This window comes from Littorina saxatilis, linkage group LG16 (assembly GCF_037325665.1).
Source record: "Littorina saxatilis isolate snail1 linkage group LG16, US_GU_Lsax_2.0, whole genome shotgun sequence".
Lineage (NCBI taxonomy): Eukaryota > Metazoa > Mollusca > Gastropoda > Littorinimorpha > Littorinidae > Littorina > Littorina saxatilis.
This window is the reverse complement of record NC_090260.1, coordinates 36257543-36271265: the sequence shown is the minus strand read 5'-3', so window position 1 is coordinate 36271265 and position 13723 is coordinate 36257543. Positions and strand designations below refer to the sequence as shown.

The 13723-nt window shown below is 42.4% G+C and overlaps 1 protein-coding gene across 1 annotated transcript in view; it reads right to left on the bottom strand.

Moving 5' to 3' along the window:
* LOC138950977 (probable nuclear hormone receptor HR3) overlaps positions 1–13723 on the bottom strand; it is a 56772-nt gene that overhangs the window by 33915 nt on the left and 9134 nt on the right. The window contains exons 2-4 of the mRNA XM_070322691.1: positions 3865–3950; positions 1841–1982; positions 1255–1402 (exon numbers count right to left, since the gene is read on the bottom strand). Coding sequence (XP_070178792.1) covers positions 1255–1402; positions 1841–1982; positions 3865–3950 — 376 coding nt within the window. The remainder of the gene's footprint in view (positions 1–1254; positions 1403–1840; positions 1983–3864; positions 3951–13723) is intronic.

The following is a 13723-nucleotide window of genomic DNA, read 5'->3' as shown; positions in this document are numbered from 1 at the left end:
CTACATAATAATCTAAAGGACCTTGTAAGGTCGATGCACTAACACTGAATCTGTACAAGTTGTTTTTCTTTTAACTCTTTTAAAAAAGGTGAGGAAAAAAAAGAGCAAAAACATCTACAATGGTTTCTTCTCTGGGTTTCTACCACACTAGATAATAGTAACCACAATGAGGTGCACCCAAAAAACTACACACAAAAACTCAAACACAAAATTCTGCTAGCAAACTAAAAACCAAATTAGTCCAGAAACCAAGGAAGCACAACCAGCAAACATTTCCACTTTTTTTTCATCTTCTCAGACTTGTTTTTCATTAGAAACTTTTTATTCCGTTCAATCTCTTTTGCAGCGCAATGTAGACTTTTGCCTATCAGTATCACAGCACCAGTGATGCCAACTCAAGGTTGGTTGTCAGAGGATGTTTCATATACTGTAGAACCCCCTTTCAAGATTGAGTAAGACCCCCTCATTTAAGATCCCTCCCATTTCTCAGATTGTTTCTTTAATAATCTCCATGCATTTATCTCTGTTTCAAGACTTCCTTTTTTACAACCTCATTTTCTCAGGTTTTGGGAGGTTGTGAAAGCGGGGGGTTCCACCGCACAGAGTCCTCACGAAAACAGTTAACGCTGTCCACACTCATTCATGTATAAATCGTAGGTATCGAAGCAACATTTTTATCAACTTTCCCCTGTCAAAACAGTGGCTGTTTGCTGGTTATGCTGGTTTAACTGATTAGTTATAAGCGACCTGGGCTTGAGCGACAACATACGTCCTGTCTACGAAAAGTCATCATGCTGAAAATGTAATCATGCTCAAAGAGATTCACCATAATCTGAAACTCCATCTCTCACTTTCACCCCCTTCCCCTTCTGGCCCACTGCAAAAGGCCGACTCCCCATACAAATGAAACCATTCTCATTTGTACTCATCATATTTTCTTCATCTCTCCGATTGAAACAGCTATGCCCATGGGGTAGAAATAAAATAGCTTACCGGAGAGAGGGTTCGGGATGGTAGCCCGCTAAAACTTAGACATTTCTATCATTTGGACACCAAAAATGATGTGTTTAGATTGACACAAAATGTGCATTATCCGCGCACAAATCCCATTTCTGAAAATATACCCCTTCTGCTCTTTCTCTCCCTTCTTCTTTAACAACTTATAATACACAGCGAACCCTACTTTGCAGTCAAACCAAACAGAGGTCGCTCGAGCCCAGGACGCGCGAAAGAAAGCAACAGAAAGAAGCTTACGTGACATATTGGTTGGAGTGGGGAAGAGGAGGTGAGTAACTAAGGGAGGCAAATCCATCGCACCCGTTCATCTGCGCCGCTTTCACCATCTTGGCTTCGTCCTCCACCTTCTCTCGTTGCTTCTTCGACATGCGACCAAACTTCACCGCTGAAAACCACTCATGGATTACTTCAAAGTCAACAACAATGTTACAATCTGTTTCAACATTACAACAACTGAGAGAAAGAAAATGAGACCTGCCAAAACATCTTTCTTACAGTTGCGTGTGTGTGCGTGCATGTGGGTGTGTGTTTGTGTCTCTCCGTCCGTCAGTGTGTGTGTGTGTGTAACCATTGTCTTTTAACCTCCAGGTTTCTTTGGGATGTGTGTTTTGTCTTCAAACATAAAATACTAATATTATTAGGGCTTTCAAACCCACTCTGCCACTCAAAACACAGCCTCAATTTTGAAAGACTGTGAATAAAAAAATGTTGACCATGAATGCCAGCATGCAAGTCATAATCTAGTACAACTGCTCACCATAGCTGTATTGCTAAAAGTTGAACAAGATGAAAGTGAAAGTGAATGTGTCAGTCTCAGTCTTACCATCCCTGGACATGCCGAGAGCCAGGCATTTCTGTAGTCGGCAGTACTGGCAGCGATTCCTGTTGACTCTGTCTATCACGCAGTTCTTGTTACGCGGGCACTGGTAGTTGACCGGTCCCGACTGTGAACGACGGAAGAAACCCTGCAGAAAAGCAATTGATCATGTCTTGAAAGTTGACAATATTGTGTTGTTAGGCTGCTCAGTAATTTAAAACTTCACTACAGTAAAACCTGTCTCTAACGGACACCCTTGGGGAATGGTAATAGTGTCCCTATTAGACAGGTGTCCCTTCTTCACAGGTGGAGGGGCCGGGGCAATATTTTACAAAGAGCACGTAAAATGAACAAGACACTTTTTGTCAGTCCTGTAGTATGTATTTATTGGATTGAACATGAGACTCACTGAAAATGTGAGTAAACAAATGATACATGTAGCAAACAACAACAACAACAACAACAACAACATCCCCCCACCCCTCACCTACCCCGTTCCCTACACACACTGTGCATTCAAACTTACGCAAGTCGGACGTCACAAAGCTAAAAATAGCTGACTCTTCATCAGTCATTCAACGGGAAATTCCGCAGTGTGTCTCGACCAAATTGGGTCAGCTCTTGTTTCATTCAGTTTTTCTAGTCTCAGCATAAATGCATGGAACAGAAATTTAGCTGTGTGAACTATTGTTTCCTTCGAACGATTGCTTACAAAGAGAGAGAGATCGAGAGAGAGATTAGTAGGAGGGGGGAAGGGGGGAGTGGTAAATGATAAATGGTTGCCATACCACTCCCATACCACGTTGTTCAGGTTGCGTTTTCCGACGTTTCACAGTTTTTTGGTCGATTCGCGCACCTGACTCCCACTCCTTCATCACGTCTTCTTTTTCCGATTTGATCCTCGCGATCTGTGTTTTACCACATCCCATCTCCTTCGCCACATCTCGGCATGATTGGCCGCTATCTAGTTTTTTCAAGGCAGCGACACGCTGCTCTAAAGTCAACGCTTTTCTTTTTCCTGCTGGAGATTCCATTTTCAAACACAGTAGTCTACTGTTGCTTTTGGTTGTGACTGTATCCACAATGTGGAAAAGCGAAAGTGAGCGAAGCGAAAATGAGTGAGCGAAAGTGGGTCTCCATCTAAACAAGCCACTGATTGGTCAGAAAAGGGACAGGACAACCAATCAACAACCATTTGTGCTACGGCTACGGCTGCCGAGCACTGAATGCATAACAGTCGAGTTTTCGAAGTTGCGTTTTTATGTACGTTGTGTCCGTTTGTGACAGTGTTTACACTTCCTACGGTCCGAAAAATCGTGTCCGCGTCCGTAAGTGGCAGGTGTCCGCCCGTTAAAGGTTAGTTATTGTTGAAATCGTGTTCGTGCCATGATAAACTGTCCGTATGTAGCAGGTGGCCGTTACAACAAGGGTCCGCTAGACTCAGGTTTTACTGTATTTGCAGCCGGGCACAAATCATTACATTGTAAAATAAGTCTGTAAGCATGCAACAGACTCAAATTAATTTAAAATGCTTGTACAAAAAAATGGTACACACACAGTTTCAGTATGCAATTCTGGTTAGGCCAAAAAAAAAATTGTCTGTTTCTGGTAACATGGCTAAAAAAAATAGGGTCGGTAGGTAGGGATTTTCTTTTTAATTTTTGTTGAAATTTTTTTTTTATCCCAAATGTAGACCAATAAAACTAACTTTAAAAATCGTGCAAAGAGACTGGATTCACTATACATAGAGACAAGACACTCAACACATTTACAAATCGTCAGCGGACTTTCGTTTTCACACGTTTTTGTTGTTCATTTTCTCACCCTGTCCTTTACGGTTTACCACCCCCCAAAAAATAAAAAAAATTTGAGTTTGGAAAAAAAAAGTTTAGGGTCGGCGCCGAAATTTAGGGTTGGTCGGGTGACCAGAAACAGACAATTTTTTTCTTTGGCCTTATACACAAAAGTCGCAAATCCTGTCGAAATCCAGCAAAGATGAGACAAAAAGAAAACGTGTCAAAAATACCTACCTTGCACCCTTCGCAGGTGATGACGCCATAGTGAACGCCTGAAGATTTGTCTCCGCAAACTTTGCATGGGATCACCTCTATTTGGGCTGAAACACACACAGACATAACCATTATAAGTCAGTATTGCATTACTATTATGCAAGGGGAAGGCACACAAAAAACAAGTCGCGCAAGGCGAAAAACAACATTTAGTCGAGCTCAGTCGAACTCACAGAATGAAACTGAACGCATTGCATTTTTTCCGTAAGACCGTACAGTCGTAGCATCGTCTGTCCACCGCTCGTGGCAAAGGCAGTGAAATTAACAATCCAGAAAAGCGCGGTAGCGGTTGCGCTGAGGAGGATAGCACGCTTTTCTATATCTCTATTCTTTTTAACTCTCTGAACATGTTTTTAATCCAAACATATCATATCTATATGCTTTTGGAATCAGGAACCGACAAGGAATAAGATGAAAGTGTTTTTAAAACAATTTCAAAAATTTAATTTTAATCATAATTTTTATATTTTTAATTTTCAGAGCTTGTTTTTAATCCGAATATAACATATTTATATGTTTGTGGAATCAGAACAAGATAAAGAATAAAATAAAAGTAATTTTGGATCATTTTATAAAAAAAAAATCTTAATTACAATTTTCAGATTTTTAATGACCAAAGTCATCAATTAATTTTTAAGCCTCCATGCTGAAATGCAATACCGAAGTCCGGCCTTCGTCAAAGATTGCTTGTCCAAAATTTCAATCAATTTGATTGAAAAATGAAGGTGTGACAGTGCCGCATCAACTTTTACAAAAAGCCGGATATGACGTCATAAAAGACATTTATCGAAAAAAAGAATAAAAAGTCTGGGGATATCAAAACTTGACTAAATGTAAAAAGAAGTTTACAACCAATCAAAACAAACAACAACAACAATGTAAGAGAAAGCAAGCTGTCTAACTTGCTGGCACGTATCCAGCGTCAATTCTGAACAGAAAAGACCCTGTCATCCATGTTCCAACTCAGTGGGTTATAGAAGCAACAAAATATCAAGCATGCATCTTCTGAAGTCTGTGTATGGCTGCCTAAATGGCGGGGTAAAAACAGTCATACACGTAAATACCCACTCTCGCAGAAAGCAGAAAACACAAGTGTACGTGGGAGATTCAGCCCATGAACGAAGGAGATGAGAAGCCAAGCTTACATCTCTTATCTCCTCCTCATCATGTTATGTATGTTGTGTGTTCACTCTCAGGACAGGAGTTTTGCGGTGGATGCAAGAGTTATAGCTTATACTGCAATGTTACAGACACTGGCAACTGTGCATTCAGTGAATGGGGAAGAGTTGTTACGCAAAACTCTCTAACAGTAACAGGCACTGACAGTGACATGTCTGCATAAGACATAAAACATGAGATTTGCCTGGTGTGAGCATGCATTTATTACACTTTACATTGAAGCAAAGCAAAACAATATTATCCACTTGCTCACACACACACACACACACACACACACACACACACACACACACTGTAAGTGTAACCACACCACACCAGGTGAGCAAGTGTGTGCTGTGTGTGTGTGTGTGTGGGGGGGGGGGGGTGTGATGGGGATTGAGGGATGGAAGAGGGATGGGAAGAGGGGGTGGTAAACAGCTCATCTGCAAGTGTTCCCAGTCTGAGGTGTCCACAGCTGCAACCTGTGCATGTGTGGAACTAATTCCTTGTTGTTGTATTCAGAGCTATACCTGGATATCCCACACACAGAGAAACAGAGAAAAAGGGATGGAGAGAGAAGAAAGTCAACAGAGGTATAAAGTCACAGATGGTGGGCTGCCATTGAGACCAGACAGAAAGGCAAAAAGTAACAATGAGTGGAAGAGATAGAAAAAAAACAAGCAGATGGAATTCAAATGCACAAAAACACAGGAGCAGCAAAAGAACAATAAATAACCAGGGATATTACTTGAATAGCACAGGGATGGTGGGAAACAGCGAGAGGGCAAACGAAGAATCCACGATCAAGATTAGAACTCCAAAATGTGGAGAGAAAAATCCAAAATGTGGAGAAGATTCCATGATTGAGAGAAGAATCCAACTCCAAGATTGGTAAGAAGAGAATCCAAGAGGAAGAGTCTAGAGAACATCGCGGAACACAGAAAAAAATTAGACGGAAAGACAAAGACGGAAAGAGATGAAGAGAAAGGTAGCACAAAGCCATTACAAGCAAGAGCCTATACATACAAAATTAATGAGGCAAAAATCAATGCCTGTCAAGTGAGCCTGCGCTGACTAACACAATTATTCCCTGCTGCATGCAAGGCAACTGCGTGTCTGGCTCTTCTCACAGAGCAACATTCATCTTCCGTGCTACTCAATAACATCTCTTAATTAGTTCTCACATAACTCTAAATTAGCTCTCATATCATAAAAGAGGGTTTAAGCTCCACAAAAATATAGCATTGGATTGGAGAAAAAAAATCTCCAAATTAACAGCTTTTGATTTGTTTCTTAAAATGTAACTGACATTTCCAGTAAATTTGTTTAAAATCTGCTTCTTAATCTTATGGTTATACTTATAGGAAAAAAAAATCCTCAGATGTGTGTCTGTGCATCTTAATAATGTCTGTGTGTGATTGTGTGTGCGTGTGTCTGTGTGCATGTGTCTGTCTGTCTCCTTGTCCTTCTGCATGTTGTTTTTGGCTCACGTAAGTGTAGCCTATGCGATGGTAAACTTTGTCTGTCTGTGCGTGCGTGCGTATGTATGTGTGTATGTCTGTGGTAGAAACTTTAACATTTTTGGCTAAACACCGAAATACTCATTTCACGTGGTTAATTTTCAAGCACCATCTTCAAATTATTGAAGCAATGATCAACATTGTGTCGGCATGTGTGTAGTTAAAGCGTGTATCCAAAGAAAACGGGTGGTGGGGGGTTTTGAAGGGGTACAAGCAGTTGACTGGTTTGTGTCGTGTTTGGCATGCAGACGGCAGGTCAGGTGTCAAGATCAGGTCAGGGGTCGCGCGAAGGATTGTGGTCCAGTTCTCACCTCGCCGATTCGCCGGGGAAGACGATTTCATGTTGTTCGGTTTCTAAGCTCCAGAAAAGTAAATAAAGAAGATACCAAAGGGAGATTTCCTACAATTTGATCTGCACAGCGTGTTTCCAATGTCCACGCGAGGAAGAGCTGTCGAAAGCGCGGCAGTCAGTGTCGATCTTGCAGCCGTATCCCGGTAAGTTCAGAGACAGATCCAGTGTCTCCCACTCTGATAACGTGTCACCTACTGTTAATCCGTTTTGTTTTAATTTCTTTTTATTTCAGCAGACACGGATGTCAAACATAGTGCTAGGCAGTCACCTCTAGTGAAATGAGTTGATCTAAAGTGCCTGTAATGTTTGGATGTCTTTGCTCGTGGTTCGATTTATGTGAATTTCAAGACTTGCAGTAGAGTCTCAAGTTAAGTTTACTCTGCCCGAAAAAAAACTGTCCACCATTTACTTGAACATGCAGATATAAGGAAACGGAATGAATCTGTTCTCAAAGTCAAAATGATCACGATTTTTTCCTCAGATTCAAAACATGCACTGTCATGGTTTTGTCTGTACAATTTAGTAAGTCTTAAGTACTTTGCAACAACTTCCTTGAACGTGAAAGACAGTTTTTGAATGCTAGATCTGTATCGCGTTTCATTCCAGACTCGATCCTCTCTTTGATTGTAGATCTACTGTTTGCTGTTTACGCACTATCATATGATTCGCTATGTAACGTTTGGTAAGCTTACCTTGCAACAGCTTTCTTGTCTTTGTTGGCATTTCTGGCTGTGTTGACCGTCAGAATTATTTTAAGAACCAGGCTGCTGCAGTCGACATGTTTCGCATATTGTAGGGTTACCATGCTGCATAGGTAAAGTGGCTTGTATAACCGGACTATTCTGTTTCAAAACACTGTTTATATTTGTGTAGGTTGTAGTCATCATAACTAATCGCATTTTGCCATTTGTTTCAGAAAGGAGGTTAACCTACAACAAGATCGACGCTATGTCAGATATATATGCCTCAGCCACATGAAGACTTCCGAATTTAGATCTACTCGGCATGGTGACAAGTCTTGATGAAAAGTATAGGACTGAGGACAGCAGTGGAAAAAGTGCCCACATGGCAGGTACCTAACCTATTACCCTTGTCATTTTATCTGTTTGCCTTCTTTTGAAAATTATACATGGAGTTGATATGATGCGTTAGTTTTAACTGTGTGTGTGTGTGCGTGTGTGTGTGTGTGTGTGTGTGTGTGTGTGTGTGTGTGTGTGTTTGTGTGTGTGTGTGTTACGGAGTGAGTGAGTTTGTGTTATGTTACTGTTTGTTGATTTCTTACGGGAGCCTTGAAGGCTTCGCCTCTTGTTTATCCTTGTATCTTAATTCTGTTTGTTAAGTAATCCTCTGTCCCTTTGTCTCTTTTCCTGTTTGTTAATTAATCCTCTGTCCCTTTGTCTCTTTTCCTGTTTGTTAAGTAATCCTCTGTCCCTTTGTCTCTTTTCCTGTTTGTTAAGTAATCCTCTGTCCCTTTTCCTGTTTGTCCACTACACGCGTACCCGTGTCCTAAACACCAAGCCTGATCATAAATTATCATCATCATCAAGAAGAAGCTGATGAGATCCAAAGAGCAAATTGACTGCAGGCAAAAGCGACATAAAGCAGCACCAAGCCTGACAGCTTATAGTTAAAGCAATGGCAGCCTGCAAACACACTAACATCACGCTAAGGAGTTTTATGCCTCAAGGTTTTCAGTCCATCCTATTCCAGTGATTTGCTTCCCTACAAACTTCAGGAGTTCTTCGATTCTGACTTGCTAATCCAAATAAAACGTGGAAGCTCTCTCCCTCAGCCTAATTTATTCACCTTTATCCACCTTAAAACTTCATCCTTATTGATTTCATTTTCAACCCAATTTTCCACTCCTTTTTGGCTCACGTAAGTGTAGCCTATGCGATGATAAACTTTGTCTGTCTGTGCGTGCGTGCGTGCGTGCGTATGTATGTATGTATGTTCTGTGGTAGAAACTTTAACATTTGAAGACGTCATATTACATTGACGTCACATTATGACGTACGAGGGTTAGACGTCACGCGATGGAATTACTGAAAGTCTCGGTGATTGTTATTTTGAGCGGGCCGAGACTATTTGGCAGTCGTGTCCATGTAAGTAGGCTACATGCAGACAGACAGATCTAGATCTAGTGTCTCGCTTTCTTGCACAGTTTCACCTATGCTCTTTCTCTCTCTCTCTGTGTGTGTGTGTGTGTGCGTGTGTGTGTGTGTGTGTGTGTGTGTGTGTGTGTGTGTGTGTGTGTGTGTGTGTGTGTGTGTGTGTGTGACGGAGTGATTGAGTTTGTGTTACTGTTTGTCGATTTCTTACGTGAGCCTTGAAGGCTTCGCCTCTTGTTTCCTTAGGCTTACTTACCTTTGCTTCTAGTTCTACAGAGGAACCCCCCTTCATGACACCCCACCCGGCCCCATTTTTAAGACCCCCCCCCCCCCCCCCCCCCCCCCATAATGTAAGACCTAGCTTTCTTCGATTCTCCGTTCATATTGTGTAAATAGACCTCTTGTTTAAGACTATCTCCTTTTTGGCTCACGTAAGTGTAGCCTATGCCATGCTAACTTTTGTCTGTCTGTGCGTGCGTGTGTGATAGAAACTTTAAAGCCATATGTACTCGATGACTATACACGCTAATTGCTTTACCAACAGCTGGAGACAGACTAAATTAAGTTCCCTGCAAAATATTGTGGTCTATTTGTAGATTTGGCAACACATGTAACGTTGATACAAGGGAGAGAACACCGCGGCTTTGTTGACATCCTCACTTTTTCAGAGGCTAGAACAAGCTGTAATGCATGTATTATGGTCTGCGCATGGTGACGTATCGTCATTATATGGTCTTATGGTGCGTTTGACATCGATTGTGGGCAAACTACACTTTGTAAACACGGGAGTGCGTTAGTATGCCTTTAACATTTGACTGAACACCGAAATACTAATTTTACCAGGTTATTATCCAAGCAACAGCTTCAAAGTATTGAAGCAATGATCAACATTTCGTCCGCAGGTATGTAGATAAAGTGTGTATCCAAAGAAAACGGGTGGTGGTGGGTTTTGGGGGGGTAAAAACAGGTGACTGGTTTGTGTTGTGTGTGGTATCAGACCAGGTCAGGGGTCAAGGTTAGGTCAGATCTCGTGAAGGATTGTGGTATAGATTTACTTCTCAGTTCTAACCGAGCTGCATTCGCCGATTCGGGGAAGACGATTTCACATTGTTCGGTTTCGTAGCGGCTCCAGAAAAAATAGATAAAGAAGATACCAAAGGAGATTTCCTACAGGTTGATCTGCACAGCGAGGAAGCGCTGTCGAAAGGGCAGTGTCGATCTCAGTGGCAGTCGTGTCCCCGTAAGTAGGCTACAGACAGACAGATCTAGATCTAGCGTCTCCCACCCTTGCACCGTGTCTATGCTTACTGTGTGTGTGTATGTGTGACAGAGTGATTGAGTTTGTGTTACTGTTTGTCGATTTCTTACGGGAGCCTTGAAGGCTTCGCCTCTTGTTAAACTTTGATTTTCTCGTTTGTTTGTTTGTTTTTGCTTAACGCCCAGTCGACCACGAAGGGCCATATCAGGGCGGTGCTGCTTTGACATATAACGTGCGCCACACACAAGACAGAAGTCGCAGCACAGGCTTCGTGTCTCACCCAGTCACATTATTCTGACACCGGACCAACCAGTCCTAGCACTAACCCCATAATGCCAGGCGGAGCAGCCACTAGATTGCCAATTTTAAAGTCTTAGGTATGACCCGGCCGGGGTTCGAACCCACAACCTCCCGATCACAGGGCGGACGCCTTACCACTAGGCCGATTTTCTCAGATTGTCTTTGTCTTAACTGGGGGTTCCACTGTGGCATGCTGTGTCTTCCTGACCGACATCTTTCTCCTGACCAAGAAAGGTACAAATCAATGGTTGGAAGGAAGCTGTGCAGCCAAGACTTGACCCAATATGTATCAAACTATCATAACCCTACACCGCCTTGTGCTTCAATCAATTTCACTCAAGACAGAATGTCACAACTTACATAGCATCACGTGCAGGGACTGAGCCATTAATACTCAATCAATCAATCAATGAGGCTTATATCGCGCATATTCCGTGGGTACAGTTCTAGGCGCTCTGCAGTGATGCCGTGTGAGATGAAATTTTATACGGCAAGTAGATTGCAGCCATGTCGGCGCATATTTACCTTTCACGGCCTTATTCCAAGTCACACGGGTATGGTAGACAATTATTAACTGTGCCCAAGCAATTCTGCCAGGAAAGACCCTTTTGTCAATCGTGGGATCTTTAACGTGCACACCCAATGTAGTATACACGGGGGGTGGTTCGGACACCGAAGAGAGTCTGCACACAAAGTTGACTCTGTGAAATAAATTTCCGCCGAACCTGGGATCGAACTCGCGCTGACAGCGGCCAACTGAATACAAATCCAGCGCGCTACCAACTGAGCTATATCCCCGCCCCTAAGCCTCCTGTAAACCATCACAGATACTGTCAGGCTTTTATACACAGTACAAACACCCTTTCAATGTTTCATTTAAACACTCACCGCTTGAGAACATCCTAGGTGACCTCCGTAAAGAGCGAGCAATTTAAAAAAAAATATTGTTGCGTGGTTTATCTTACCCCTGAGCCATCGTGAACCCGTGTGATCCAGTTTCCCTTTTTCACAATGTAGTAGTCGTCAGTTTGTAATTCGCTGTGAGCTTATCTGCAATAGCACGTCATTATGTACCTCTGACTATGCACGAAACAAACGGCTGTGGTTCACAAGAACTCTAGCGATGGCTTTTGACTGTTCAGAGGAACTGGCGAAGGGCATAAATCGTCGTCTGCTATGAGAACCACGACCTTGCGTGATCCTGCTTCCGGGCTTTTCTTTTTTCAAACTTTCAAAACTTCGAATTGTACTGATCTTGTCTTGATGAAAAAAGAATTCTTTTATGATTTAAGAATGTTTGTGTGACAAGCTGTCAATTTATTATTTAGATTTTAAAGTTAGGTCTAGCGCCAAAACGCACCACGGTCCGATTGTGTGAGGAGACAATCCGCAAAATTAATTCTTTGAAAATTACTCGCTCTTTACGTAGGGCACCTAGGATGTTCCCCTTCGGTGAGCGTTCAAATGGAAGGGTGTTTGTACTGTGTGTAAAAGCCTGACAGTATCTGTGATGGTTTACGGGAGGCTTACTGTGCCTTTAACTGAGCCATTGATACTGACATAACAGCAGTAAAACTTAAAGGTACATCATTCCTTCTGATGAAAGCAATCTTGTTCACCATCACAGATCTGTTCAGGCCGAGTCTTTGTAAGTCTTACGTGGGATAACAACAGCCTTCCCAGTCTTAACACACACCAAATGTCAACATCATTCCCAGTCCTAACACACACCAAATGTCAACATCCTTCCCAGTCTTAACACACACCAAATGTCAACATCCTTCCCAGTCTTAACACACAACAAATGTCAACATCCTTCCCAGTCTTAACACACACCAAATGTCAACAGCCTTCCCAGTCTTAACACACACCAAATGTCAACATCCTTCCCAGTCCTAACACACACCAAATGTCAACATCATTCCCAGTCCTAACACACACCAAATGTCAGCCTTCCTAGTCTTAACACACACCAAATGTCAACAGCCTTCCTAGTCTTAACACACACCAAATGTCAACATCCTTCCCAGTCTTAACACACACCAAATGTCAACATCCTTCCCAGTCTTAACACACACCAAATGTCAACATCCTTCCCAGTCCTAACACACCAAATGTCAACATCCTTCCCAGTCTTAACACACACCAAATGTCAACATCCTTCCCAGTCTTAACACACACCAAATGTCAACATCCTTCCCAGTCCTAACACACACCAAATGTCAACAGCCTTCCCAGTCCTAACACACACCAAATGTCAACATCCTTCCCAGTCCTAACACACACCAAATGTCAACAGCCTTCCCAGTCCTAACACACACCAAATGTCAACATCCTTCCCAGTCCTAACACACACCAAATGTCAACAGCCTTCCCAGTCCTAACACACACCAAATGTCAACATCCTTCCCAATCTTAACTAACACCAAATGTCAACATCCTTCCCAGTCTTAACACACACCAAATGTCAACATCCTTCCCAGTCCTAACACACACCAAATGTCAACATCCTTCCCAGTCCTAACACACACCAAATGTCAACAGCCTTCCCAGTCCTAACACACACCAAATGTCAACATCCTTCCCAGTCCTAACACACACCAAATGTCAACATCCTTCCCAGTCCTAACACACACCAAATGTCAGCCTTCCTAGTCTTAACACACACCAAATGTCAACAGCCTTCCCAGTCTTAACACACACCAAATGTCAACATCCTTCCCAGTCCTAACACACACCAAATGTCAACATCCTTCCCAGTCCTAACACACACCAAATGTCAACATCCTTCCCAGTCTTAACACACACCAAATGTCAACATCCTTCCCAGTCTTAACACACACCAAATGTCAACATCCTTCCCAGTCTTAACACACAACAAATGTCAACATCCTTCCCAGTCTTAACACACACCAAATGTCAACAGCCTTCCCAGTCTTAACACACACCAAATGTCAACATCCTTCCCAGTCCTAACACACACCAAATGTCAACATCCTTCCCAGTCTTAACACACACCAAATGTCAACATCCTTCCCAGTCTTAACACACACCAAATGTCAACATCCTCCTTGCTTTCTTCAGTTTTTGTGCAGAGGGGATTTTTGTCTGGAATTAATTT